This window comes from Mytilus edulis, chromosome 11, assembly GCF_963676685.1.
Source record: "Mytilus edulis chromosome 11, xbMytEdul2.2, whole genome shotgun sequence".
Classification (NCBI taxonomy): Eukaryota; Metazoa; Mollusca; class Bivalvia; order Mytilida; family Mytilidae; genus Mytilus; species Mytilus edulis.
The window spans coordinates 42975143-43002930 of record NC_092354.1 but is presented as its reverse complement, the minus strand read 5'-3'; the positions used below and the strand labels follow the sequence as shown (position 1 = coordinate 43002930).

General features: G+C 31.5%; 1 protein-coding gene across 1 annotated transcript; it reads left to right on the top strand.

Annotated features, from left to right (window-relative positions):
* Positions 1 to 97: 97 nt before the first annotated feature.
* On the top strand, positions 98 to 25611 carry LOC139495627 (uncharacterized). The gene is made up of 6 exons (XM_071283912.1): positions 98 to 357; positions 2432 to 2760; positions 14219 to 14314; positions 21623 to 21664; positions 22734 to 22819; positions 24937 to 25611. The coding sequence occupies exons 3-6, from the start codon at positions 14248 to 14250 to the stop codon at positions 25462 to 25464; spliced, it is 723 nt and encodes a 240-aa protein (XP_071140013.1). The 5' UTR covers positions 98 to 357; positions 2432 to 2760; positions 14219 to 14247; the 3' UTR covers positions 25465 to 25611.
* Positions 25612 to 27788: the final 2177 nt, after the last annotated feature.

Sequence of the window (27788 nt, the reverse complement as noted above, 5' to 3'; positions counted from 1 at the left end):
TCCCTCTTAAAATTGCAGTAACTATGAAAGGGACTTACTGCGCATAATCATATATCATATATAATATAACACACATTTCTTGAAGAACGATTTTATATTATAAAAAAGCAATCATTAACATTGACGGCTACATCGATGTTATGAATTTATAACTTTTTACTTTGTGAACTTTGGAATCAACTTTTTCCGTCATACAACTGAATAATGTATTATTCCCAATGGCAGATATATTAATTCATGAACAAGATTAAAACAATATACTTTTAAGCAATCAGTTATCTTATATTTTTCAGTATAAGACAGTCATAATGAGCATTCTATTTACCCGTTTAGTCGGACCAGGAATAGTCAGAAATGGTAAGATATTTAACTTAATTTGTCTTTGTCAAGAATAATAACTTTTACTTTTCTTTTTATAATGAGGGGAACAATTTGGGATTATCTCTTTTCAACATAATTGAAATCTGAATATGTCAGCACTGTTCTTAATGTTAAAATTTAATCCATCCTATACGTAGATATATCAGATCAGAGGATGTTCACACAATTTTCCCTAACAAATGCATCGTCTATAGTTAGGCGAAGTCTAACATAAAAGTATAGCAAATTTATAAAGTTAAAAAAATTAAACGATATTAGCTGTAAATGATTGTGATTTCATCATGTTTCATTTAGAATTATGTATGTTGTTGAAATTGTATTCTTGGAACGACGCGAAACATTATATGAAAAAATATGGGGGAAAATCTGTAATGAATTTATATATTATTATTAATATTAAGTATTCATGAGAGATAAGTAAGTTTTACCTTTCACTTATAGCCCTTTTATCTATTTGATTTACCTGAGTTTTGTATATAGCCCAAGTTTTGTAACGAACTTAAATCCACTCTAGGGTCGTTTTCACTATTACATTATATCAGGAGAACAAATTACAAAATATTTTATGCTTTTTTTGCTTTATTGTAACAAAGTAAGCTATGTTTAGGGGTTCAATAAATTTCTGCTAATTAATTAAGTAAATAAAAGTTTTCATAGTTAAATTGTTGAATTTTAGATTAATGGTTTAAAAAAAATCAATTCAATTAATTATGTAAGTTTCAGTATGTAGGTTCCGTTGATTTCTTCTACCTATCCTTTCAAAGAAAATTGTTTTGTTTTAGTAAATAAACTTTTAACACAGAAATATGTCTCGCCGTTTTGTTATATTGATAATGCAAATGTTTAAATAAAAAAAGCTATACTAAGGCATGTAAACTCAGCAAATTTATTATGTTCATAGACATGACTGTGAGGTTAGAACCAACTATTATCCATGCAAACATTTCAAAGTCATAGATGATGACTGAGGGGATAGGGCCTAATGATCACCATTGATATGAGATGAGCCAAGGCATAACAATAACCCTGGTCCCTTTAACAAATTATACAACGTAATATCAAATATCATTGACCTACCATGAGTGATTCGCTGAGAACTAGACATAATCACAGACTATTCATTACTTTAACATATTTAATGCCGCCCTTGTCTCGTTTTTTGACCCCGTTAAGGCAAGACAGAAAAGCAAATGAACAAAAAAGTTAACATTTATTTGTGGATTTTATTTCAATATCAATCACTGTTAGCCAATGAGACAACTGTTCCATACAATCCGAAAAAAAAGTGTGAATAATTTTAAGTGATCGTTTATGAAACTATTCTAAATTTAAAAAATCAACACCCTTAGCCAAGCTAATACCAGATGTAAAACAAAAAATAGGCCGTAGCAACCAAAGTCAACACTTGAATGATAGGCTTTACTGAATTATAGACTGCTGAATGTATGATGTCCCAAGAAAGTACATTAAAAACCATCATACTTAAATCTCTTTGCATTCAGGTAAGGGGATTTAAATGTATAACTTTGGAGAAATCGGAACAAATTTAAGAATTTCAAAGGTAACCCGACAGTCCTTTATCATCTCCTCTGTGAAATGACAAAATATCAATCAAAATAACGAAGATATCTATCTTTAAACTGTTCTACAGTCTCCCTTTGTATAGTTTGTGTGTGAGATAAAGGTAAAATAATAACTTAACTGAATGCTATACTAAATACTTAATCTGTTTTATTCAGATAGGGAACATTACCTCTAAAACTAATATAAAAAATAAAGATGGCATTATATTCAATGTTGACAAAAGGTGAATGGTGTATTCTTTACCTAATTCATGTAAGAAAAATTACTCAAAATAAGTAAAATGTAATCTCATCAAATATTTAAAACCTATGTATTTTAGATTTTTTCGATTGGTTTTATGATGAGTAATACAACCCTTACCTATTACGTTTTTATGTTAACCAATCTCAGTTATATTATCAATCCAAGTCAAACGTCAAATGTACTGAACTGTTATGATATTTTATTTCGTATTTGTAATTTGTAGGTGTCAGAAATGTTTCTAGTTCAACCGAAGCCGGGTTGTCGCTTCTGACGGATCCAAATGCATGGGCAGCGGCTGTGTCACTCTCTGCGGGGACTTACTGCATACTAAATGCTAAATTACAGTCAAAGGCAAAGGAGAAGGACATAATCGAAAGTCCTACCGAAAATAAAAAAAAAAGTGTATCAAAATGAATTCTACATATTTAACTGAATTAATAAGGGTTTGGTTGTTAATGTTGATTTAACACAATATTATTCTTAAATCACTTTTGAATTTCAGAGACAATAATTGTATCACAGAAAATCAAAATTCCGTCCATTTTCAAGCCTGTAAGTACTCGCATGTTTTACATGTCTTTCTCTTATGGTTGGGGCCTGTTATCTATTTCTCGCATGAATAGATAATTCTCGTATCACACTGTCCGGAGTGTGATACGAAAAAGTGATACGAAAAATGCGTTAATTTGATTGGCCAACAAAACCTCCCGAAACGATGTTGCGGCATTTTCATTGGCTATTCTTTAGGTCATTGTTGACAGTTAAAGGTCACAATGATGTACATTTCCTCCATTGCAACGGAGATAAGCGATTTCTTCAATAATATAGAAAATACGCACACTTTTCACCTTATTATATATTCTTATTCAAATATTATTACATTCTGAAGCGTACAAAATGTTTAAAAAAGTCTTATGTTGAAGATTGACGACGAACAGGACATATGACGTCACAATGCAGTTATGTTCAAGCGACTGGGTCGACGTTTCGCGGATTTTTTTTTATTAAGCACAAAAAGCATGTTTAACATAAGAGAAATAGGTTTCACAACTCGGGAGAATTAGATATCGTTTGATATCAACTCTCTTTATTTAATTTAAATAGTAATAACAAACTCGCCACAGGCTCGTTTATTATTATATTGAAATTAAATAACTCGAGTTGATATCAAGCGATATCTAATTCTCACTCGTTATGAAACCTATAAATATTTTCCCAATCTCTGCATGTTTAAAATAATATTGATTACAACTTGATGTGTGTTTTGTTTCAATTTGTGCATCAGTTTTTATGCATGAAGCTTTCATTTTTGTTAATGTGCTTTGTCTATATGCCTTTTGGTGTTCCTTTGATGCATAAAGCAACGCTATGTACTTATACATCCCGTCATTGTGCTAATGTAAAACTTGTTTGTTGCTTGTCATTCGTATTTTCTATTAGCTTTGTCTTAATGCCATTTTATGTTTCTTTGATACAGATATTTCGTGGCTTTATATTAATTCATCCGGAGATTTGTATGTTTGCTTATGAACAACTTGCTATAAAGTCCGTGCACGGTATTCTAAAATATAGATATTATCAAAAAACATCATTATACTAAACTGCCCCCCCCCAAAAAAAAAAAAGAAAACGGGTTTCACATATCTCACGTTTTTAGAAGATACATAATAAAAAGGAAAAACCATTGTGGTAAAGGCTGTTAAACATACTGTAATTAAAAGTACTATGCAAGAAAGGATCTTTATTTATATGAATTGTGTTTTAAAATGTTTCTTTTATAACAAGAATTATAGATAAACACAATACACAAAAAAAACATCACTTTGGTCTGCATGTTCAGATATTTCCAAAGTATTGAACAAGACCTTTCTTACTATTGGGACAAATTCCCTTCTGACAAAACAACTGCGAAGACAATACCTCAAAACTTTTGATGTTGCTATACTTGAAATTTACAATGACTACCGTTAGTATTTTTCATCGCACCTAACGATTTGTTTTGATTGATATATTTTGCTTCTCATTTATTTGAATTAAAATTCAAACGATAAAACATGTTTCTGATTGTCACAAAAGGTAAATAATCAAAGGCGTCCTTTAAATGATCATACGCTTGATGCCTAGCATAGCTGTAACTGACCGTTTGTCTAGGTTTACTGTATCTCAAATGTTATAATACTCATTAAAAGAACAGGAAAATATCACTGTCATTTATGAACCACCGGTAGTCCATTGCAATCTAGTTTGAATACATAATCGACTGTTTGAGCCAACCGTATATTTTACGGACAAAAATGTCCACAAAATTCATTTTTAGTTCCTGTATTTACAATATAAAATACTATGTGCTATATTGCATGACGATTGAAACACGAGAAAATTTGCAATATTCTTTGATATATACAAGCGTTTTGGAAAATGTTCATTATGGTTTTCAATACTTACATATTTCTTAAAAGTTCTTTGATTTCGAGTTCTCTTTTTTCTATTATGTGCACGACTACATATACTACAGATTTAAGAGGGTTCACAACACATAAGAAAGATTACTCTAACTCATGGCCTGTTTCATTACAGCGTTTAAAATTCTATGCAATATGCAAGAACTTAAAAGATCCTGATGAGAATGTTGCTAAGAGCAGATGTTATTCCACGAATGAATACTCAAAGAGACAAAAAGAAAAAAAATCAAAGTAAAATAAATTTACGAAAGGAAGCCAGGTCAGATTTTTTCAAAGTGGCAAATAAAGAGAAACAGAAAGGACTATAACTGTTTCTGTTTTTTTTTACCCAAGGCTTTCATATAATACAATAAAGTATAAAGTAAATAAACTAACAATAAAATTATTACCAAGTAAATATATAAACCAAGGTCAATAATTTTTCTTAAATTAATTACCAAATAACCAAATTAAATGACACCAGAATGTACTCCCTCTACTTTTTTCTTTATTTTCATCAAATTTACAAATTGAGGTACAGAGACAACAATAAGACAAAAATGCCATTATATTCAGTCCACGAAATATTAGAAGTTATCTACGTTCATATCCGTAGATATAGATATTTTAACATCCTGAAGTACCTCAGTACACCTTAAGGCGTAGCCGAAGAGTGTACAGGGTACTGAAGGGTGTTAAAATATCCATATCTACGGATATGAACGTAGATAACGAATTTATCCCCGGTCTTAGTCCGAATCGGGCGAGTTTTATGGAAATTCGGGTACAAAGTGTAACGTGAAAACAACGTTTTATCCGTATCTAAAAAAGTTTTATTGAAATTTGGAAATTTTACATATTTTTTACGGGGTGTAGTGTACTACCTTTGATAGAACCCTACATGTAGTCAAGTATATGACGTTTTTAATACGGAGTCAGAGAAACTGGATTGAGTAAAATCTGGCGCTCAATGTTGTGAGAGTTACGTCATTGATGGTGTGACGTCAACGCGGGTCATTTGCATAGCTAAGTCAGAAGTCCCATTCCTTGAAAATATGGCAGTTAAGTGATGCATTTAATGAAATGAGTGTGAATGATCGGCATACTATACAAAATCGTTAATGAATTAAATGTTTAATTACAAACATTATGGATAATCTACAGAATTCATTATTTCACAAAGAGCAATCATGGAACTAAAGAAAATTGCGTGAAGGTCCCCGGGATAATAGTTAGCAACGTCCGGGGATATGGGTTAGCAACACCCAGGGCTATGTTTTTTTGTAACGACGTGCGTTAACCAATCAAAATCCTAGATATAAAGTAAGCCGGGGATAATACCCTATATCATTTAAATCTCTGTTTTTGACCTTTATCCTTGCAGGTGTAGAAAATAAACAGGTGTCTTCTATTCCGTCCGCATTTTTTTGGGAAGGTAAATTCTAATTTAGAACCATGGTTGAAACTGAAGACTAAGATGGTTCCTTCTTCGCAGGATTTGAACTCATGCTAATGAGATATCATTTATTTTGAAATTTTATTTTCGATTGTTACATTTTTCTTTGGCGCCTATCTAACCATTTAGTTTTTCATATGAACATGAACACACCTACCCATGGTTGATATCGCAGAAATAAAGTTGTCTTGAGTGTCAGTGCAGACTGGGAAACTAACTGGGGTGTGGCTGAAAAACAACGCCATTATCTGATTGGTCATTGGTCTAAATTTACTGATTTGACAAGTGAGTAAATTTTTCAAATGTCAAAGTTGCTGATTTGCCGTAAAATCTATGTGTTTATATGCATCAGCAAGTCAAGGTTGACCGTTTAAAAAAAATATTTATTCCTACTACAAAAAAATAGCAATCAAGCTCCTTACATGCAGGTGTCAATATAGACGGGTATAAGACATTTTGTGGAAATCGTTAAATTTGGTAGAAGAGATGAAGGATTACAGCAATGTTATAACCAAAAATAAATTAACCTTAGCAGTTTAATAAAAGAAATCATAAGTGTATTTTATATCTTACGATTTTATAAAGAGAGCCCCCCTCTCCCACTTCTCGATAATATACAAACACTATATTCGGACGTTCTGACATAGACGTGTCTGGATAAGACACGCTCAACATACAAAGATACAGCTTGAATATTAAGGAACTCGCCACGGTGGTATTTTTTTTATATGACGAATAAAATATTGTTATTCTGACATCGATCAAGGTAAAGACACAATAATAAAAGAATATACGACAATCCCTGATGATGGCTGACCTCTATAACAATATTTGATTGTTAACCTGTAGTATGACGAATAATAAAAAGGGAGACCGTATATGGTACTAGCATGTCTTAAGTTTGTCAGATGATTTGTCAAGCAGACATTTGTAACTAGGCAACCACTATAAAGGAATCGGGGAAAATAAGGCACAAGCAAAACAAATATAAACTTTTTGTTATCTTGCTAAAGACTATCGGATTTAATCTAAATACATATAGTGAATATCAAGTTTCTTTTCAAAGCTATGAATATACAGACAGGTAAAATACCTATCCAGTTAAAAGACATTTGAATTTTCTGACAGTTGATGTTTTATACGGTAAGGACAATGCTACTTATATTATTATCAACTGCTTAAAAGTACTTTAGTTCACTTGACATCAAGTTTTGTCTTTGAAATTATCTTTAATTTAATAGTATCTAATAAACCTGTAATAAGTTTCGTGATGTTGAAATTTGGAAACTGAGTTATGTCTATTCATTTCGTAATATCTAATGCAGGTATATGTTTCTTGACAATCATAATGAGCTTTTGACCTTAATTTCATACAAATGAAGCCATCTGAAGAGGAAAATAAAAATAAAGTTTAAATTTAGAAACCTTATACTGATTGGAGGAGAAAAAATCTCTGATAATTAAGATTCCGTTTATCAGTAAAGATTAAAAAGCAAATTATATCGGGAAGAGACAGAGGTTAGCGCAAAGGTTGTTCGAATCATTTAATTGTGAAGATGAAATATGAAGTCTTATCCAAAGTTGTAAATAACAGGTTTCATTCTAATAGCATACACGCGTGTTGTAAGAAGCCTTTTAATGATTGAAGCATTTTGTCTTCGCATTCTTGCACAAGTTTAAAGAATGGATATTGGTGGTATGTACATTTTTAACTTGTCTGGCTACTAATTAACGGTCAGTATAATAATACGACCATTGCGTGTTAAGCATTGATCAATCGGATCAGTAGTCTCGTTGTTAAGACTTAATGTACCCATGTAGCTTGGCAAAGTGGGTTCTTATTATGATATTTAATTAGATTAATTATACACAAGTTTATAAAAAGTGTTGCACTGATAGAAATGTCAACTTAACTGTGAAAGTATTTTCTTTTTTTTTCATCCGTATATCTTCTCGGGAATCCTCTCTGAATATGCATTCCAATATGTCTTAATCTAGTATCATGTAGTTTGTTAATACAACTGCCAGTCCAATTACTGAGAAAAGTAATGCCTATTGATGTCTTTGTCTGTAAGTTGTTTACCTTTAGTAACAATACTATTGTATATAAAAATTATAAAATAAACAGGTAAAATGATGTGCAATGTTTTGTAACGTCTTGAAGACTTGAAACGGAAATACAACAGGGCCAATAATGGCAATATGTAAAAAGCCGTAATGGCACATGGGCTAATACTGGATGTTCAATTCCGGTAATTGTCTTAAAATCATTTAATAAAAGTGTTATGAACTGGCTGTTTCTGTATTGACTCTGTTATAGATTCTCGATCAGCTGTATTGGCCCTCGACTCTTCGAGTCTCGGGTCCAATACAGCTAACTTGGAATCTATAATAGGGTCAATAAAAAAAACAAAAAAAAAACAGTTAATAACACTATATTATAGTTGTAATATATATATATATCTAGAACACTGTAGAAGGGAACAGAAACTACTAGAACACTGTTGACGTTTCAATACTCATCTTTAGTTATGAACATTCTAGAAACGTTATATATGTAGACGAAACGCGCGTCTGGCGTACTAAATTATAATCCTGTTACCTTTGATAACTAATTAATAATATATAAAAGTTATTATCATTCCATGAGTATCTCTGAGTGTTTCAGTAATGTCAAAATATCGTGTAGACAAAGTATGAGCCCTTGCACCACAAATAAAGCAGAACTAGATAAATATGATAGTTACAAAGTCATAACAATTAATGTATTGATGTTCGTTTGACAGTAATTTTTCTAATATTTTCTAAAGATTTTTTTTTGTAATACTGAAAGAAGTCTGCTAGCCATTATTTGATTATTATGAGAGTCATATAGAAACTTAACATATATCAGTTGATATACGGATATAAATCTGGGCTTTGATAATTTGAACCTGAAATGAACACACTTTCCCCGAACATTGAATCAAATTATTTGAGTAGCTTTTATTTTTGGTTTTTAACGTTTGATTTATAGCTTACAGGTTGCATTTCTGTAAATATTGACAATGCAATTTACCATAGGAACTCCTTGTACGGCTAAAACTGTGCCACTTTTACTATGAAGTTTTGAAAAAAATCTGATCCTAGAATTGAAAGTTCATATGCACCACAATTTTTTTCAAAGGGCAAAATATAGGGCTGTGCGCCATATTTTCAACGTTTATATGCCCAGAACTTCTCAGAGTTTAAACTAACACTAATTTTCTTAACTACTTCGACCTAGAATGAAAGGTTACCACATATTTCAATGCAAACAATATGCACATGTATATGTACTGTTAACATTCCCAAGTTATGTCTTTGTGAGATGGAACACAGAGAGCATAACTGGGAACACGTATGTAAACAAATTTATTTTTCTCTGAATATTCAAGATCTCTCCAAAAGAGGCGTGTTTTGAGAAACATTTGTATTTACAAAGTGCAACCTACAAAATGCAACTTTGAAAGTGTTTTGCGTCACTAAAATCATAAACGACTAATTTGTATCTAAAATATTTAAACTGCGTTTATGATTGAAACACTTATGTGTTGTTGTGGCTCCAATAAACTCTACTTTTTTCACCCCTCATTCACAGATAAACACAATCACGTGACCAAATACGTACATTTATTTCAACAGTTTAGTTCAGTAACGCTAGGTGTCCAAATATTTGAAGAAAACAAATTAGAATCATATTAGAGTTGAAAACCGAAAAATACCAATAAAATGGGATAGGAAACACTCATTTAAATGTTGTTAATATACACGCCTCTTTTCTCTTTTCTCTTTTTTTTCTTAAACAATATACATACATACATGTACAAGTATCTTAATTTCTATCCGTGGAGTTCTGTGATAATTGACATTATTTTTGAGAATTCATATTCTGATAATTAATTCAACTACTACATTTTTTCTATATATGGCATAGATCGTTTGCAGCCGTAAGTTCCCTGAACGTTGATAACCGTATTGTTAACGATACTAGCTATTTGTGCCTACTCCTTGCTAATTGTTTGATATTGTTATCTTTAACCTTCAGAGCATTACATATTTGAGGTAACATTAATTTTTTTTCCGATCGAAAAAAAAACATAAGTCCCTTTTTATTTTGAGCTTATTGAATCTGAGTAAAAAGCGAATTACCAATTAAATGTTAAGTTATATGCTGTTGTAAAATGTGAACATTAAAAAACACGTCCTTAATTTAAATAACTACTGGGAGATATGGATTCTTTGTGATATTACTAAAATGCTTATTAAGGCTATTCCGGAATTACTGCTATGATTTAACATACATACTGTGAACTAATGGGTCACCTGTGTGCCTCATTTGACATTTCTCGCCACATAACCGGAATGTTAAAATGTTCCATTTGTGAATACCAGTAGTTAACAAAGTCAATCAACTTAAAACGTTTATTCGGGCATATGCATGCTTTTGCAACGAGCATGAAAAACCTTTATCTGAAAAGGAGTCAACATGCCAGACGGTCGGAACTGTACTCCTTGTCTACATCATTGCCTTCTATCGTTCGCCGAGGGTATCACAAATCCAGTAGTCAGCACTTTGGTGTTGACATGAATATCAATTATATGGTCATTTTTTAAAATTTCCTGTTACAAAACTTTTCCTATCCAAGGAATAGATTAACCTAATTTGGCACAACTGTTTGAAATTTTGGATCCTTAATGCTCTTCAACTTTATACTTATTTGGCGTTAAAACTATTTTGATCTGAGCGTCACTGATGAGTCTTATGTAGACGAAACTCGCATCTACCGTATTATATTATAATCTTGGTACCTTTGAAAACTATTAAGATCACTTACGAAGTCTATAATGTTGTGTTTACAACGTACACATCTTCCAAATTGTAATGTTGACAACGATTTTCTAAACTACACATTGTAAAGATAGTCTTCATCCATATGTTTACATTGTTCATATTGATGATATCACAATATTAAATGTATCGTGTCAAAATCGTGTTTTTATATTGTAAACTATTGACATGAATATCAATAATGTGGTCATTTTTATAAATTTCCTGTTTACTAAACTTTGAATTTTTCGAAAAACTAAGGATTTTCTTATTCCAGGCATAGATTACCGTAGCCGTATTTGGCACAATTTTTTGGAATTTTGGATCCTCAATGCTCTTCAACTTTTTACTTGTTTGGCTTTATAAATATTTTGATATGAGCGTCACTGATGAGTCTTATATAGACGAAACGCGCGTCTGGCGTACTAAATTATAATCCTGGTACCTTTGATAACTATATATTAACCCATTTTATGTACTCTTGTGTTTCAGAATTGTTATTACCAACATAAAAACGCGGCCGGATAATTACTTACACCCAAACTATAGAGCTACAACTTTTGTGACACGTATGACCTATTTGTAGGATACACATACAACTTTAAACACAAGCAGTAAAATTGAAGTCTAAAATATAATCTATATTCCATTTATATGAAAATAAATATGCCTACAATCAAGATGACAGTTTCAAAGGGAAGAGGGGTCTTATTATCCCAAAAGGAAAACAAATAGTGAGCACAGCGAGTCAAATTTCTGGGGAAGGTTTCATAGAGAAAATGTATTTTTTTTCATGTCAAAAGTACACTATGTACTCTGAAATAACAACTGGAAACACCTGTTTTATAAATGTAATGTGTCAGACATTATAAAAATAAGCAAATGTGACATGATTGCCATTTTAACATCTATCAACCACTGGTCAAATAAAGAGATGAAAGAAATTACAGGCAACCTTATGGCCATCCACAATGTAAAAACCCATATAATATAGAATCATAGTATCCAAGGCCCCGAAATGCAAACTATGGACATTTGTTTTGGTTGTGAAGCCTTTTAGTTTTAGGGATACCGTTGCCAGTCATCGATAAGATTCCTAACAAAACAAATTACGGAAAAAAAATAAATGACTGCCACGAAGCAACAACAACTAATTAAGTACAAAGTTGAAGAGCATTGAGGACCAAAAGTTCCAACAAGTTGTTTCTAATACGTCTAAGATTATCTGCCTAATTATTTAGAATAATTCATACTTTTGCAAACAGTAAATTTATATAAATGACTACATAATAGATATACATGATGACACCGAAGTGATGACTAACTACAGAATAAAAACGTATACATAACACAATCTAAACCAGCACATAAAAATAGAGCCGTGTTAGTCGAAGAGATCAACGCACAAAGTGACGTCACATTTGAATTTCGAAAAAATAGGATAGAAATGGGATATGTGTCATTATACTTTCAAAATTGTTTTAGTGTAAGGAGCATTTCACTACAAATGAGGTATGTATAGTGTTAACATACATAACAGTAACGTATCACTTGTGATATTAATAGCAAAGGGTGTGTTACTGTTGAGAAATGAGAACTTGGCAATAGGAAAGATGCAATCATTTACTGAACTGAAGGTATTTATAGATAGTAAGTGAAATGAAAGATCGTTTTGAACGAGGTTTGCTTCATATGTGTTCACGTAGATAAACGGCAAATGGGTATGCACAATAAACTCATCATAGATACCAGGATTAAATATTGTATTTACGCCACCCGCGCGTTTGGTTTACAAAGACTCATATTTGACGGTCGAATCCCCCCAAAAAATAAAAGTACCAAATAAACTACGAGGTTGACATGCATTAAGGACCAATATTCCTATACGTTTGGGCAAATACAGCCAAGGTAATATATTCCTGAGATAGAAAAGCCTTAGTATTTTGAAAATGCAAAAGTTTTGTAAACGGTTAACTTATAAATATGACCATATCCATGATAATTCATGTCAGCACAGAAGTGCTGACTACTGGGCTGGTAATACCCTCGGGGAATTAAAACTCCACCAGCAGTTGAATCGATCCAGTGGTTGTAAATAAACTCATCATAGATACCAGGATAACATTTAGTATTTACGCCAGACGCGCGTTTCGTCTACAAAAGACTCATCAGTGACGCTCGAATCCAAAAAAGACAAAACAATTAAGAAGTTGAAGAGCATTGAGGACCAAAATTCCTAAAATTTTGCCAAATACAGCCAAGGTTATCTATTCCTGAGGAAGAAAAGATTTAGTACATCTGAATGCTAACATTCATACATACAATTGTCTGTGCTGCTTTTGAATGAGTGCAGTCATTCATCCACTATATTTGTATTGCTTTTGAATGAGTGCAGTAATACATCATGTATAATTGTATTGCTTTTGAATGAGTGCAGTCGTACTTTATGTCTAACTGTATTGCTTTTGAATGAGCGCAGTCATACTTTATGTATAACTGTATTGCTTTTGAATGAGTGCAGTCATACATCCACTATATTTGTATTGCTTTTGAATGAGTGCAGTCATGTATACATCATGTATAATTGTATTGCTTGTGAATGAGTGCAGTCATACTTTATGTATAACTGTATTGCTTTTGAATGAGTGCAGTCATACATCCACTATATTTGTATTGCTTTTGAATGAGTGCAGTCATACATCATGTATAATTGTATTGCTTTTGAATGAGTGCAGTCATACTTTATGTATAATTGTATTGCTTTTGAATGAGTGCAGTCATACTTTATGTATAATTGTATTGTTTTTAAATTAGTGCAGTCATACATCCACTATATTTGGTTTGCTTTTGAATAAGTGCAGTCAGACATCCAGTATATGTGTATCGTTTTTTTTAATGAGTGCAGTCACACATCCAGTATAATTGTATTGCATTTAAATGATTGCCGTTATGCATTCAATATAGTTATATGGCTTTTGATTTAATACCACTAAACATGCTAAAGGAATATGACAAATGTGTGCATTTTTTCAATTAATTGTTTTTAAATATTAATAAGATTAAAATATCTTTTTAGTCTTTTTTTGTGATATCTTGTCTGGTATTTTGATGTTCTTGATAACATTTTCAGATGCATATACATTTGATCCATTATTTCTTAATCCTTTTTTTCATTTTACCGGTCGCTTGACTCTATTTATGTAATTGTAGTCTTTGGGTCAAATGTATTTTTCGATAAACCTTCAATTATATGGTTTGTTACAGGTGTGTTACAGGTGTGTTAAAGGATAAACATGGGAGTTCTGTGTCGATTTCTTGGCTTTATTCGACAAAGGTTATATGCTACTAAACACACTAAAGGTAAGGAAGTACGCTGAAAGGTTAGTTGCGTAAGGTAGATATGGTGTATCAATTAAAATCCATAGATTATTTTAATAATTTGCCAAAAACGTAGCTTATTTCATGCTTACAAAAAAAAAATGAAATGGACCAAGAGGTTGCTTTTTACGATATAGGTTGTGCAAAATTGGCAAATATTGTACAGATTATGCATGGAATACCCAATTTTTTGCTAACTAAAACGAAAACTACACCATAGAATTTTGAGATGAAATATGAGAATATAGCTCTTATATAATGCTTTCAGTTAAGAAAAAAAAAAAAAAAACGGGGGTCACGGGACCCGTGTTCTTGCTTTATAATAAAATAGGTAAATTCCTAACACATTCTCTTGTGAAAGTAACTGCATTTGAATTATCTGCTCCTACATAAGAGTTGTCTCCCACTATGTGTCAAAGTTGAAAACAATTGAATCAAATATGTATTCTGTTTGTTTGGTAAAAAACAACCATAAATATGATAAAACATGTCCTTTTCTATATTGGAAATACAATTCTTACACATGAATTACCTAAAACGCTCAAATTTTGCACCTTTCCTTTAACTTACAGACCGATTGTTTTTCAGTATTCCAAAATCAAAGATTGAGAAGGATGACACCCTATCTACTTTAATAGGTTTGAGTTGTTTTGACAAGCAGAGCAAAATTCTGCTTATTCAGAAGGAGAACTTCTACCTAAACAACAAATTTCACCTGTGATATAAAGGAAAAACGCACTGATGACGTTTGCTGGCCCGATGTACTATTTTTTTTAACATTTGTTGTGTTAAAGGGCCGTATTTTAACATATGTACATGTTACTTGTTTTTATCGGTAATTTGTATACATTTTTCCTTTGATGTCAGTATTAGTGGACTGGTCGTGATATAAAAATGATTGGGTCAGTTCCCAATTGACATGTGCAGTTTCACCGCGTAAGGATCTACTTCCCCCTTCCAATCACATAATTGCGCGTGATAATTATCGAAGAAACGCACGAGTTTTTGGGTAAATGAAACACTTGTCAGTAGAGTTAGTTTAGCCTTTTGGACCGATTGCTGTGAAAATTTGAACAGGAAAAAGGTTTGAATTAAAAAAATGATACGCTGTTTAAAAATTGCGTTATCTTAACACACGAGTAGCATATGTGGAACAGGGTCTACTTACCCTTTCAAAGCACCTGAGATCACCCCAAGTATTTTGCAGAGGTCGTGTTGATCAGTCTTTAGTTGGTTATGTTGCATACCATGTACACATTAAAGTCGCAAACAACTTCTACTACTAAGTCACCCAACATTTAGTCATAGAAAAATTTGAAACAAAAATCTATGCGAAGCCACAAGAACAACATTTCCTACAATTATCAAAATCAAATATGAATTTGAAAAGATGTTTAGTTGACTGTGGCATATGAAGGAAAAAAGATGAAGAAAAGCTTCCTAGTTTTAAACAGAATGATCAATAACGTCAATGCATAAAGTAATTCTACATTTGAATACAATGAAAATAAGTTATTATTATATATTTACTTATACCGTACCTAGACGGATATATATTATAAACCAACGGAATAATAACTATACTAAATATTTGATGTGTCATCCGAAACATATCAGAAATAATACCTATTGTAATTAAGACAAACGTGTATGTACAATAATATCGAATCTTTTAAATTACATTTACAACACTTATCGTTATTTTGGGGATAATTTTAGATAAATAATTAAAGATTTTCTAAGTTCACTGTCGACAGTAACACGAAGGAAAACACTTGCAAAAAATCAAATACAAACGGTAGTTAGTGTCTTTCCCTAGATTTGAGTATTTCCGGTTTACATTTGAAACTCTATACAATAATTTATCCCAAAGGGAACGATTTTTCTTTCTAATTTGATAATTTTTTATTTTTTTATGATTTGGCGATTTTCCACCTTTTGTACGATCTGACTGTGTTTATATTTAAATTTTTACAATGTTTAAGGTGCAATCATGGATGTTTCTTTTTTTCAAACCAGATAATACATTTTCTCTTTTTTTCGCAGACGTTGTTTACCGAGCCTGAAAATTTAAATTCGATATGGATAAGCTCATTTACACATGTTAATGTTTAAAAAAGGTTTCAATTTCAACGATGCAATGAAATGTTTGAATCTTTTTTTGTATTGATATATGTAGTGATTATGTTATCAGTAAATTAAAACCAAACTAAATGTTATTGATAAGCAAATATGTACTGTTATTTTACAGTTCTACAATCTGTCAATAACTGAAATTGAAATTGCAAAAGGTTATATTTTTCTCTGACTGTTAATGACGTTTATACGCCTATTGTTTTTTCACTTGTATCTGGGCATAATTCTTCTCGTTTGAATTTGTAACCGTTTTAATTTTACTGTTCGGTATAGGTTTAGTTCATTGGTAAAGGCTCTACGGTACCTTATATTTGTTCATTTCTATGTCATTTATTCTTATAAGAACCATATATTTCGACATACCAAACAAGAGGCAATAAATCATATGATATTGAACAACATTTAACATTGTAATTAAGCAACTAAGGAAAAGGTAGCACATAAGAAGATATCATAACCCTAACCCTTACCCTAACCCTAACCCTAACCCTAACCCAGGTAAAATCAATTGTATTGGTTATTTTTAAATGTATACTTATGCAAACTATGGGAAGTTTAAACTCATTTAATATTTTCCCTGGTCAAGTGAGGCTGTTAAAAAACAGGGGTCCCTAAGTAAGCGACCTGGGCTACTTAGGTATTTATATAGCAGGAAATAATAGAATAAAAATATTTGTTATCGTTAAAAAAACCCCCAAAAAACCCAAGACTTGCATTATTCGGGGTTGCAAAATACGGTAACAGAATCTGTCGCATAAAAAAATGATACACAGTGACTCATGACCTCATTTCGGAGTATTGATAATTGTTTATATCACCTTCTGCAAACGTTACACATGTGATTATAAATATATGTATTTGAAATCCGATTAAAAAATAATCATTCCACCCCCCCCCCCCCCCCCCAAAAAAAAAAGAAGATATCATTAAATGTAAGAGATCACCAAAGTTTGAAAAACAATTGCACTCTCTCTCGTATACCCAGTAAAGCAGTAAACTTTTGGTGAACACATGCAATCGATAAAACTGTAGAACAACCCATGTGAGATTCCGATTTCCTTATGTTAAATAAAGACAATAACTAACTATAACATATTTGAATAAGTAGCTCCTTTGAAATTAACGTTAAGTGATGACGTATGGTAAATATTTTATTGGTTCAACTTGAATATTACTCAGACGACAAATACCAGTTCTCCGTCCACGAATTCGCAACTCTCTGATAGATACTGTGAATAACAAGTAGACATTTAGATATATGTGAAAATTATTGAAGGCAGTTTGTAAATATAAAACCAAAATTCAAAATTGTGTTGCGAAATCATGGATTTTTACTCCCATTTGAATGAAAAACTAACAACAAAATAAAACGATAGTTTACGGGCCCAAATCCTAATTAATAAGTCAGAAGAGATTTGTTATCGCAGTTTTCCATCCCATACATCTGCCGTCAAACGTAAGAATAACAGGTCATCCAAATTGTATACCGGCCAAAAATAAGAAAAACAAGGTTCTAGAAATCAGAAGAATTTGGAATCGAACGGTACAGTACAATTCCTTAGGAGAAAATATCTGCAACATAGAAACGGCAAAATAGTACGGAAGAAAACTGTTTTTAGGACAAATAACGAATCCGAAGAATTCTGTTGACAATTATGTCTTTGGCAATTCTTGGGTAGACGAAAATTAATTACCTTTCTTAATATAAAAACAGCGTCATTATAGCGATAACATTTAAAAAAATGTATTATAAGGTAGGTAAAATAATCCGACACTATCGTTTAATGAAAATTACAGTTAACCGAAATGTTCTAACAAAGGAGATCAATTAAAGATGTACAGAATGATCCAACAAGTATTATAAAAGTAACGGAAAAATAAGGAGCGGAAGAAAAATGAACCGGACCCATTACAGATAAATGGCAAGAGATCTGTTATTGGACGAACACTTTTACTTAAAACTTAATGGAAATGAGGACCGACAAACTATGTTGAATTCGGTTAACTAACAAAAAAGGCCCGAAAGAAATCTAAAAATAAAATAGACTGTTTGAATGTTTTTTAAGTATAAATAAGCAATTTCAATGGTATTTCGACAATTCAATGTTTATGTAACAAGTTTATACACTAATTTACTCACGATTTGGGCATTGCGATTATCAAGTATTGACTGCACAAATATCCGGAGGTGATACACAATGAATGTTCAAAGGATTTTATATTACAGAGACTAAATGCTGTACTAAAGAATAACCGTTATACTTTTTTTTTTAAATTGGTAAACAGGAATCTTCGATGAACAAGTTGAGAAATTATATATGTCTTCATGTATAGGAGAGATGGGAAATTTACTGAATGACTGTTTTACCTATAGAACAAAAAGTGAAACCAATATATACTGCCTTCCCACGCTGCACAACACACCACACATATATAGATTTGTTTCTTCGTCAAGCCAATGGCTCACTACTAAAGTGCCTATTTTTTTTACTAGTACGTTTGGTACAATAAAAAACCTGGTAATAAATTGTTCAGATAAGGCAATTGAAAACAGCGGAGTAGATTACGTTTGGATTTACGTTTTAAATTTATGTTTATTTTTAGTAAAAATAAACAAACAACTATTTCAATTTGACCTGATTTCACTACAAGTGTCCCAGAAACTGGAAAGACCAATTTGATTTTGATTTGCATGAACAATTACTCAACATTCTTCAACAGTATAACAGTTACTTGTGTTTTATCTTTTTGTAACAATATCTGATTTATATATTTGAATGAAATTTACTCGACAAATTATAGATGTACGGTAATTTTTTTAAAAAATTTCCTGACAAATTCTCGACATTTCAATTTTGTTTAGAAATTACTCGACAGGTTCCAGACAAAGTGTTTGTTCTCAGTATGGCTTGACATACTTTGATCCTTTTGAAATGTGTCTTTACAATTAAGTAATGAGTTTTACAAATCATGACCAATATACATAATATATCCATTACTGTATTTTTCTTTATAGGATATACCGGTTTGTCATGTCACACTTACTACATTAGAAACAAAAGCTTGACAAATAAATATTTTATGTAATTGATAATTCGTGTGTATAAATATTTAAATAAATACAAAAATGGGTATGAAATTTTAACAAATATAAATATGAGCTTGTTAACACAAACCAATAATGTGTGGGTTTGTAAATAACTACATTACTATATAAATGTATACATTTTATAAATAATTGCTAAGAAATTTAAACCAATCATACTGTAGACATAATTAATTTTTCAGACATTATATTCAATATTTATTTGACCAAAAAACAGTTATTGTACCACAATGTGTCTTTTTATAATAAGCAATATTTCATTGTATCTTGATTCTTCTAATTGTAGTTTTACTATTGTAAAAATTAGTATATATCCTTAAAAGTGTTAAAACTGTCAGGCAATATCGTTGAAATAGTGGCAAGACATCTTTAAGACCGTCAATAATGTGTCGAGGTATATTCAGACAGACTAAAGGTTGTCTAGAATCTGTCAAGACATTTGCAGACATTATCAAGAATGTCAAGAATATGTCAAGACTGATCGAGACAAATTTAAGACAGCCAGAAATTGGTCAAGACTAATTAAGAAACTATCAAATGATCAAGAAAGTGTTGAGATATTTTTTGACAATATTAATACTGACAATAAAATTAACGGTACAAATTTTCTTGCACCAGATGCGCATTTCGACAGTACATGTCTCTTCAGTGATGCTCGTGGCCAAATATTTGAAATCCAAAGCTTATATAAAAGATGAAGAGCTATAATCCAAAAGGTCCAAAAAGTATAGCCAAATCCGTGAACAAAATATTTGTCAAGACCAATAAGATTTCCTGTAAGACTAACTGCGCACCACTTTTGTGGGCCTATTTTTTTTTATTGTTAAGAGTTACAATATATGACTAAAACTAGCTAAGATCCAGAAACAACTTCTGATACAATTAAAAACAAAGTGAAGGTCTTTCCACAAGTAAGGATCTTTTTTGATATGAAAATATTAAAATTTGGTTTTAAATGTTAATTTCAGCGTCAAACGACAGCTTATTGTACGCTGATTCGAAAAATATTTGGTTTCTATACAAAAAGATATAAATAAGGGAGATAATTTTTTACTTCCGGTATTGTTTGATAGTTTACTTGACATTGATTCCAAAAATATATGATTTTATATACTTTTACATTAATTTAGTACAAAAAATAGCTTCTTCCGGTTTAAAGGTCATTTCCGGTTGGCTTTTTCTAGGTCACATTGCTTGCAACCTAATGCAACAATTCCCATGGCTTTATCATGTATACATATGAGGTAAATGCAAAGGTCAAAATATAGAACGTTAGTACCCTTACGACTAAAATATTTGTGTTATGACATGTCGCAGCTAACAATTGTGTAAAAATATTTTGTCGATATCTTATATGATTTCTGAAAATAAGAGATAACAAGCCAAAATCTAATTTTTGAACATGTCCTTGACGGAAAAGTGGACATAACTAATAATTTATAACACTTTTAAATATTTGGATGATATATTGGCTCTCAATGAGGAAGACATCAGTATATACAGTAAAGGGATTCATCCTGTTGAAATGGCTAATACAGCTCTTTCCTAAATATCTATATTTAATGGAAAGCTAATACCAACATTTTATGATAAAAGAGATGATTTTTCATTTCATGTTGTTAATTATTCATTTTTATATTTAGATGGTGATGTTAAATTGTCACCATTATGGTGTGAACATATCTAAACTTGTTCGTTTTGCTCGTGTGTGTGACAACGTATTTGATTTTGAGGAAATCTGTCTGGGTATAACTGAAAAATTACACCAGGGTTTTCGATATCCCAAACTAGCCAAAACATTTATAAAATTGTATCATAGGTACAAAATTATTCGTGAAAATTATTTAACATGCTGGCATCTTATACGTAAAGGTATTTCACATCCAACTTTTTATAGTAAAATCCTATACAAAGAACAACAACTTTAAGTTTCACAGTTTAATAAATTAGGAGAATACAAAACTTTTGAAACAATTCATAACAAGTCATATATAGATAATGTATCCAATTAATTTAACTGATGTTACAATTCTGTACTGAAATTTTAGATGACAGAGTACTGACGTACTGCCGAGCGCCAGAACCACCAGGTATGTTTCGGAACAGATTCATTTTAATGATGCACAAATCTGGAATGAGCTGTCTAGCCACTGTCGCATGGAAACATCTTTGACCAATTTAAAAAAATGGTACAAACATGGGATCATCTTTGTTCTAAATACTTCAATGCATGAACTTCGAAGGTGTACATCTCTATTATCTCAAATAACATGCATTAGTTAATAGATACATAAAGATGTGGTATCAGTTCATATGAGACAACTCTCCATTAAAATCAATATTTGTAAAAATTAAAGATTTAATAAACTTGCGAAATCTCTTTTACGGGTAACACCCATAATAAAAAATATAAGGACACACAACACAAGCACGGGGGCACATTCTTTGTCTGTAATAATTGTGTTATTTTCACGACTTCTCAGTGTGTGTGATTTAAGTTTGCTACTTTGCTGAAATATAAAAGCGCATTCAAACCTATATTCATGTGTTGTGTTTGTTCAATGTCAACCCAAAACAGTTTATATCTTGCGTATTTTATTTCACCCTTGTATCTACTGTATTAAATGTTTAAACACCTTAACATCAATTTTATAACCAGATTTAAAAAAAAATCCAATAGTGTATAGGATCCAACTTAAAGGACATTCTTATTGTATTCCGTTATCGAAGCTAAATTATGGTGTCGAATTACCATTACACTATTACACTAAACAGAACTTCTAACATTCGTGTAAAAAAAACCATTCTCAGAAACCAAAATTTTCTAAAATACTCAATGAAAAATCATGAATAATTCTGTAGACCACCTAGGCTCTACAATTATACAACTTTTGTTGGCTGGGCGTTACCTATCTTGGTCAGTTTTTGTCTAGCGTCGTTACAAATAACATGATATCTAGGGCATGAGGATCGATTTTTTTTTACAGATCAGCTGTATTATCTATCGTAGAGGATTTAAAAATTTATTAATGGATTCAGTCACAAAAATAACTATATTTTAAGTAAATCTGAACCAGTGAAATCACCATCAAATCCTCAGTGAATATATCTTTATTGCATTAGCCAAAACATTGCATTCTTAACCTTTTTGTTTTGTAGCAAGACGAACTCGTTTCCTTCAACGATTTGCGTACATATGTATTTACGGTGGTCTTCCTTTTTTGAAGACGATTTTACAACAGGAGGTAATATTTGTTTACTAGTATCTCCACAGATAGAATTAACACAGACTATATATTAAGTGACAATTACTGCGTTGTTATTGTTTTTCTTTCATTGAAGTGGTTGACGAATAAATAAGACAGTACCCAAATTTATTGGCGCAACACATACAAAGAAGCTTCTTATTTTTTGGCAATTAAAACAGGATATCGATCGTCAACAAAATTTTACAAATATACAATTACTTTGTTTGACATAGCCTTCTTGGTTGATAAATGGGTGTATATGATATTGACATTTAACTAACATATGTTCAACGTTTTGTTTTGTTAATCATAATATGTAATGTAACGTCTTTGTTTTCTATGCGGTCAACTAGTTTGTAAAGTTGTTGGGTTTAAAACCTTGACAAAATGTCTTTCTATTTTGTTATAGAACTTTAACATTTAAAGTCAGACATATCTTTGTAAAATCTTCTTTTTTCACTCACTAAAAAAACTTCTTGTATGTTTTAATCTGGTTAAAGTTTGTGGAATCTTATGTTCATTTAAACATTAAGTACTGTGGTTGTGTAGCATATACGAAAACGGAATCGGCAGGTAATGTAAAGCATCGTGTATCCCGGTTCGCTTCATTACGCTAACATCAAGTGTTTATGTCCACCTCTAATGTAAAATCATGTTGAAGTTGTGTCTGGTAACAACACGCTTCCTGAACACCAATATCGGTTAATTCCTCAACAAATATCTTCTTTTATAAAAAAAATCTAGGAAGCCATTTCTTCAATCGTTTTTGTCGCCAGCTGTAGAAAAATATTCTTGACTACCTTGTAATGGGAAATTGATGATTTCTGACAAAAAATACAGCATGCTTCAGTTTCAATTATCATGTAGAGTTGTTGTTTCTAAATATACTCAGTCATAAAAATACCAAAATGACATTACCACAAAAGCCAACATACTCATATTCCGCTTACATGTTCAGATGTTAAGATTTAAAGTGTGGTTCTTACGAAAAAAATCAATCTTATTTAAAAATATTGTACAACAGTTGATGCTCTTGCTGTTCAAATACAGTTAAATATATTTGTCGGGCTGTTCGGCATATCTTTTATAAATCTTACTCTTGTAAAAATATGGACCTGTCTTGGATAAAACGACTCCAAACCTGATAATTAATAATAGAGAATATTTCAAACTTGGTCTTTTGATATCATGAAGACTGAAAAAGTGAAAAAAAATTTATAAATCTCATAGCAACCGATGATGGAAATCATTGAATTAAACATCGTATATTTATTCACTTTTATTCACCGATTTAACACATACTCGTACAGAAAATGAAATCAATCTAAGTAGCGGTAATACCTTAATAAGAATTAATTTTACAATTATGACGTATCATAGGCACACGTGCCCAATCTTCTAATATCGAATTATTGTTTTTTTTTGTTCATAGGTTATGATATTTTGAATTCACGGTGTGCTCATTCAATAAATTACTAACACATGAGTACTAAGACATGTTCTTTTTGTCTACGATCCTTTGTTTATTAATGAATATAGTGGCGGCGATAGGTTTGACTAGCCACAAAACCGGTTTTTCTAAGGATACGCTCATGCTGCATCATATGTCTTACCAGTCTTATTGCTAGAATAAGAACAAACTCGTTGATAAGTCTTATTAGGTGTGTCATCTTCAAGATAAAACATGACGGTATTGTGGTAACGAGGAATGTATCTGTCATCATCCTCGAAACGAATATTCCATAACTGTCATTAAACTCGTTATTCATTTGTTATTGAGTACGCAATTTGTTAAATAGATATAGAAAGATGTGGTGTGAGTACCAATGAGACAACTCTCCATCCAAATAACAATTTATAAAAGTAAACCATTATCAATGTTTTTTTTGTTCACTAGTTATTTTATGAGCTGCAACCATCTATCAAGAAAAAAAAATCAAAAACGTAAGCCTTGTAATATCGTATCAATCGATATAATTACTTAATATTCCGGTATCAATGGAAAGTTTACAATTTGGAAGCTGGAATCGACTCTTTTGTCGAAAAGTTTTGTTATCGATATTGAAACAAACATAAGTTAACAGCACACGTTTTGTTTTGTTTTCTTTTGGTAGGTGAATAAACTACAAGAAGAGAATAAATACGTACTGGTTGGGGAGAAGGATGTAACAAGAGATGTTAAAAAAAATATATTACGTGAGAGAAAAATAAAAACATCATTCTTTGTCGGTATGTTATATAAATTGGACATTGTAGACATTCAAATAATAAAGGAACAAAGTCAATACGATGCATTAGAACGGGAAGGAAAACCATTCCAATATCTGCTCTGTGTTTCCGCAGATAAAAGTACTGACCAAGCCAATACGGAATATTGTCTTCCAAGCGACATAGAAGACTTACAGCCAAATATTAGCCTTCAGCATATCTTAATAGTTTTCAAAGAAGGCGTTGACGATGATAAGATGCGTCAATGTAAACAAAGTTTAGGGAAAAATGCTGAAGTTATAAGAGTTTTCAGAGACCCTAACATAAAATCGGTGTCACTAACAGGAACAATTGAATCGTCGAATTCTACTACCGACAAAGCAATTGCACTCATATTTTTTGCAACAATCTTTTTAAATATTATTAGAATATAAACGAATATAAAGCTGAATTGCACATTTCTTTTCTTCGTATAATATTTTGAAAAACTTTGTAAATAACTTAGAAAAAATAAAATAATCATTTAGAAAGAGATATAGCCTTGTACTCTGTACACTATATTAAAACATATTATTGTCAAACAGTAGTTATTTCTTGGAACAAATGGTTCTACTCTTGTTCCAATTTTATTTTCCTGCAAGTCATATACATTCGTTTTCAGTCATGAAAATTGGAAGAATGCTGGATATAGTTACAAAAACTGTGATAAAATTACTAGAGCTGTACATTTTCTCTTTCACAGCATCGTTCAACGTTTCGACAGTACAGTTAAAACATTGCTATTACGACAATTACACCCCTGTTATAGCAGATATGTTCTGGTAATATTACGAACCATAATTAACGACTTTATAAATAAGAAGAAGTGGTATGATTGCCAGTGAGACTTTAAAAAAAAAACAACATTATCCTACAAAAAAGAAGAGCGAAAGATACCAGAGGGACAATCAAAATCATCGATCGAAAAATAACTAATACTAATCCCCCTTTTTGGTCATATCAGTTTAGCTTGAAGTGATGACCAATTAACTTAGGATTTTTCTAATTTTCTAATACAGACACAAAATTATCTTTTTATAGATTTTGGGTATTTCAGATTCAAATATACAACAATTAACGTCAAACAAATCGATTTGTCATTCCCGATTCTTAATTGTTAAATCTACTTCTGTCAATGCCCACATAAAAGCACGTATATTGCTTACGTATTGGATCCAAATACTCATATGCGATCCGGTTTCCTTTACTGTTCGAATGCGCAGCTTTTGTTTATACCCCATCAAAAGAAACCTCACTCAGGCAAGTTGACAAAATAAGATAAGGTGATATGGTATGACTTCCAATGAAACAGCTATCCATTAGATACCAAAGTAGTAATAAGGTAGCAGCCATTGGTCTTCACCATTGAATGGGTAAACGTTGTTAGCTTCTTAATGTACATAGAGCGCTACACTACTTTTTACACGGGACGTCACACTTAACGCATATTGTTGTGTACTATCATTTCACTTTCGGTCGAACGAAGACTAGAAATAGCCGTATTTTTATTTCCCAATCTTCCTTTTTGGTTAATTAAGATGTTGTTTTTAATGTAAAGTCCATGTTGAGAGATAGCTAATAAGACAGGCTGAGTATTCGTGAACAGAGATATATTTTTTTGTGTTTGTCCAAGATCAGGCATAGTGTTTTTTTGTTTTGTTTTGTCCTTTTCTGTTTACACAATTTTTGTTACGTTAAAAACAATGCCGGTATCTGTAAGTTTTTCTGTAATATATGTTGCATCTGTTGATATAGAAGTATGTTGATCTTTTAATCAGGCTTGTTAATTGTAGAGAACGTAATTGAAAAAAATATAATGCACAATTTAGACTTAATTCATTAGACAATGATATACTGTTTAGACGTTAACATATAACTGTATGTACTTGCCTTTTCAGAAAAATTTATAAAACGAACCAATTTATTTCTTGAGTACATGATATTAAAAATTATCCGAGGACTCGTGAAAAGTGTTGCACAAATCAATATGTACATTTTCCCACGAACACAGCTACTGACGACTTTCGCGGAATGATTTCACATTCCTACGTTAGTATTTGTTTGCTGTCGTTTTTAGTCGACTAAAGTGTTTTCAATTAACAGTCTTTTTATAGGAATTTGACAGTTGTTGTCCATTTTTGTGATGAGTTTGCGCTTTTGATTTTACTACTTGATGATTTCAAGTTTCATGGATTGTATCCATGCTCACTGTCATACAAGAGTACAAACTTACAATACCGCTTTTGATGTACAAATTCTAGCAAACATGTTTTTCCCAAAACAATCATATTTATTTGAAATCTTTAATTCAAAATCAATCCTTTCATATTTTGGCATAGTTGTGACCGCATCGGTATTTTGACGCAATTGATCAACTAACAATACCAAGTAATAGTTTCTCTCCAATAAAAACTACAAATGTGATCCAATAAATCATGAAATTGAAATTGAGTAATTTCCTTAAAGGTTCTCTAAGAAATAGCAAAAATATCAGCCAGGTACGCCATTAAGCATCGATATCATATGTCATATGTAATTGAAAATACACTTTGACTCCATTTTGGATTGATTTTGCATCCGCCAATATTCGGCAGTTCATGGTTACGGTAATTAGTTGAAAATGTCATGTTATTTCGATCACCACCTGATCAAAATATAAGCATAGTCACTTCCAACTCATGTTGAGCAAACGGGTATACTAAATGTTTAAAGGCGCGCC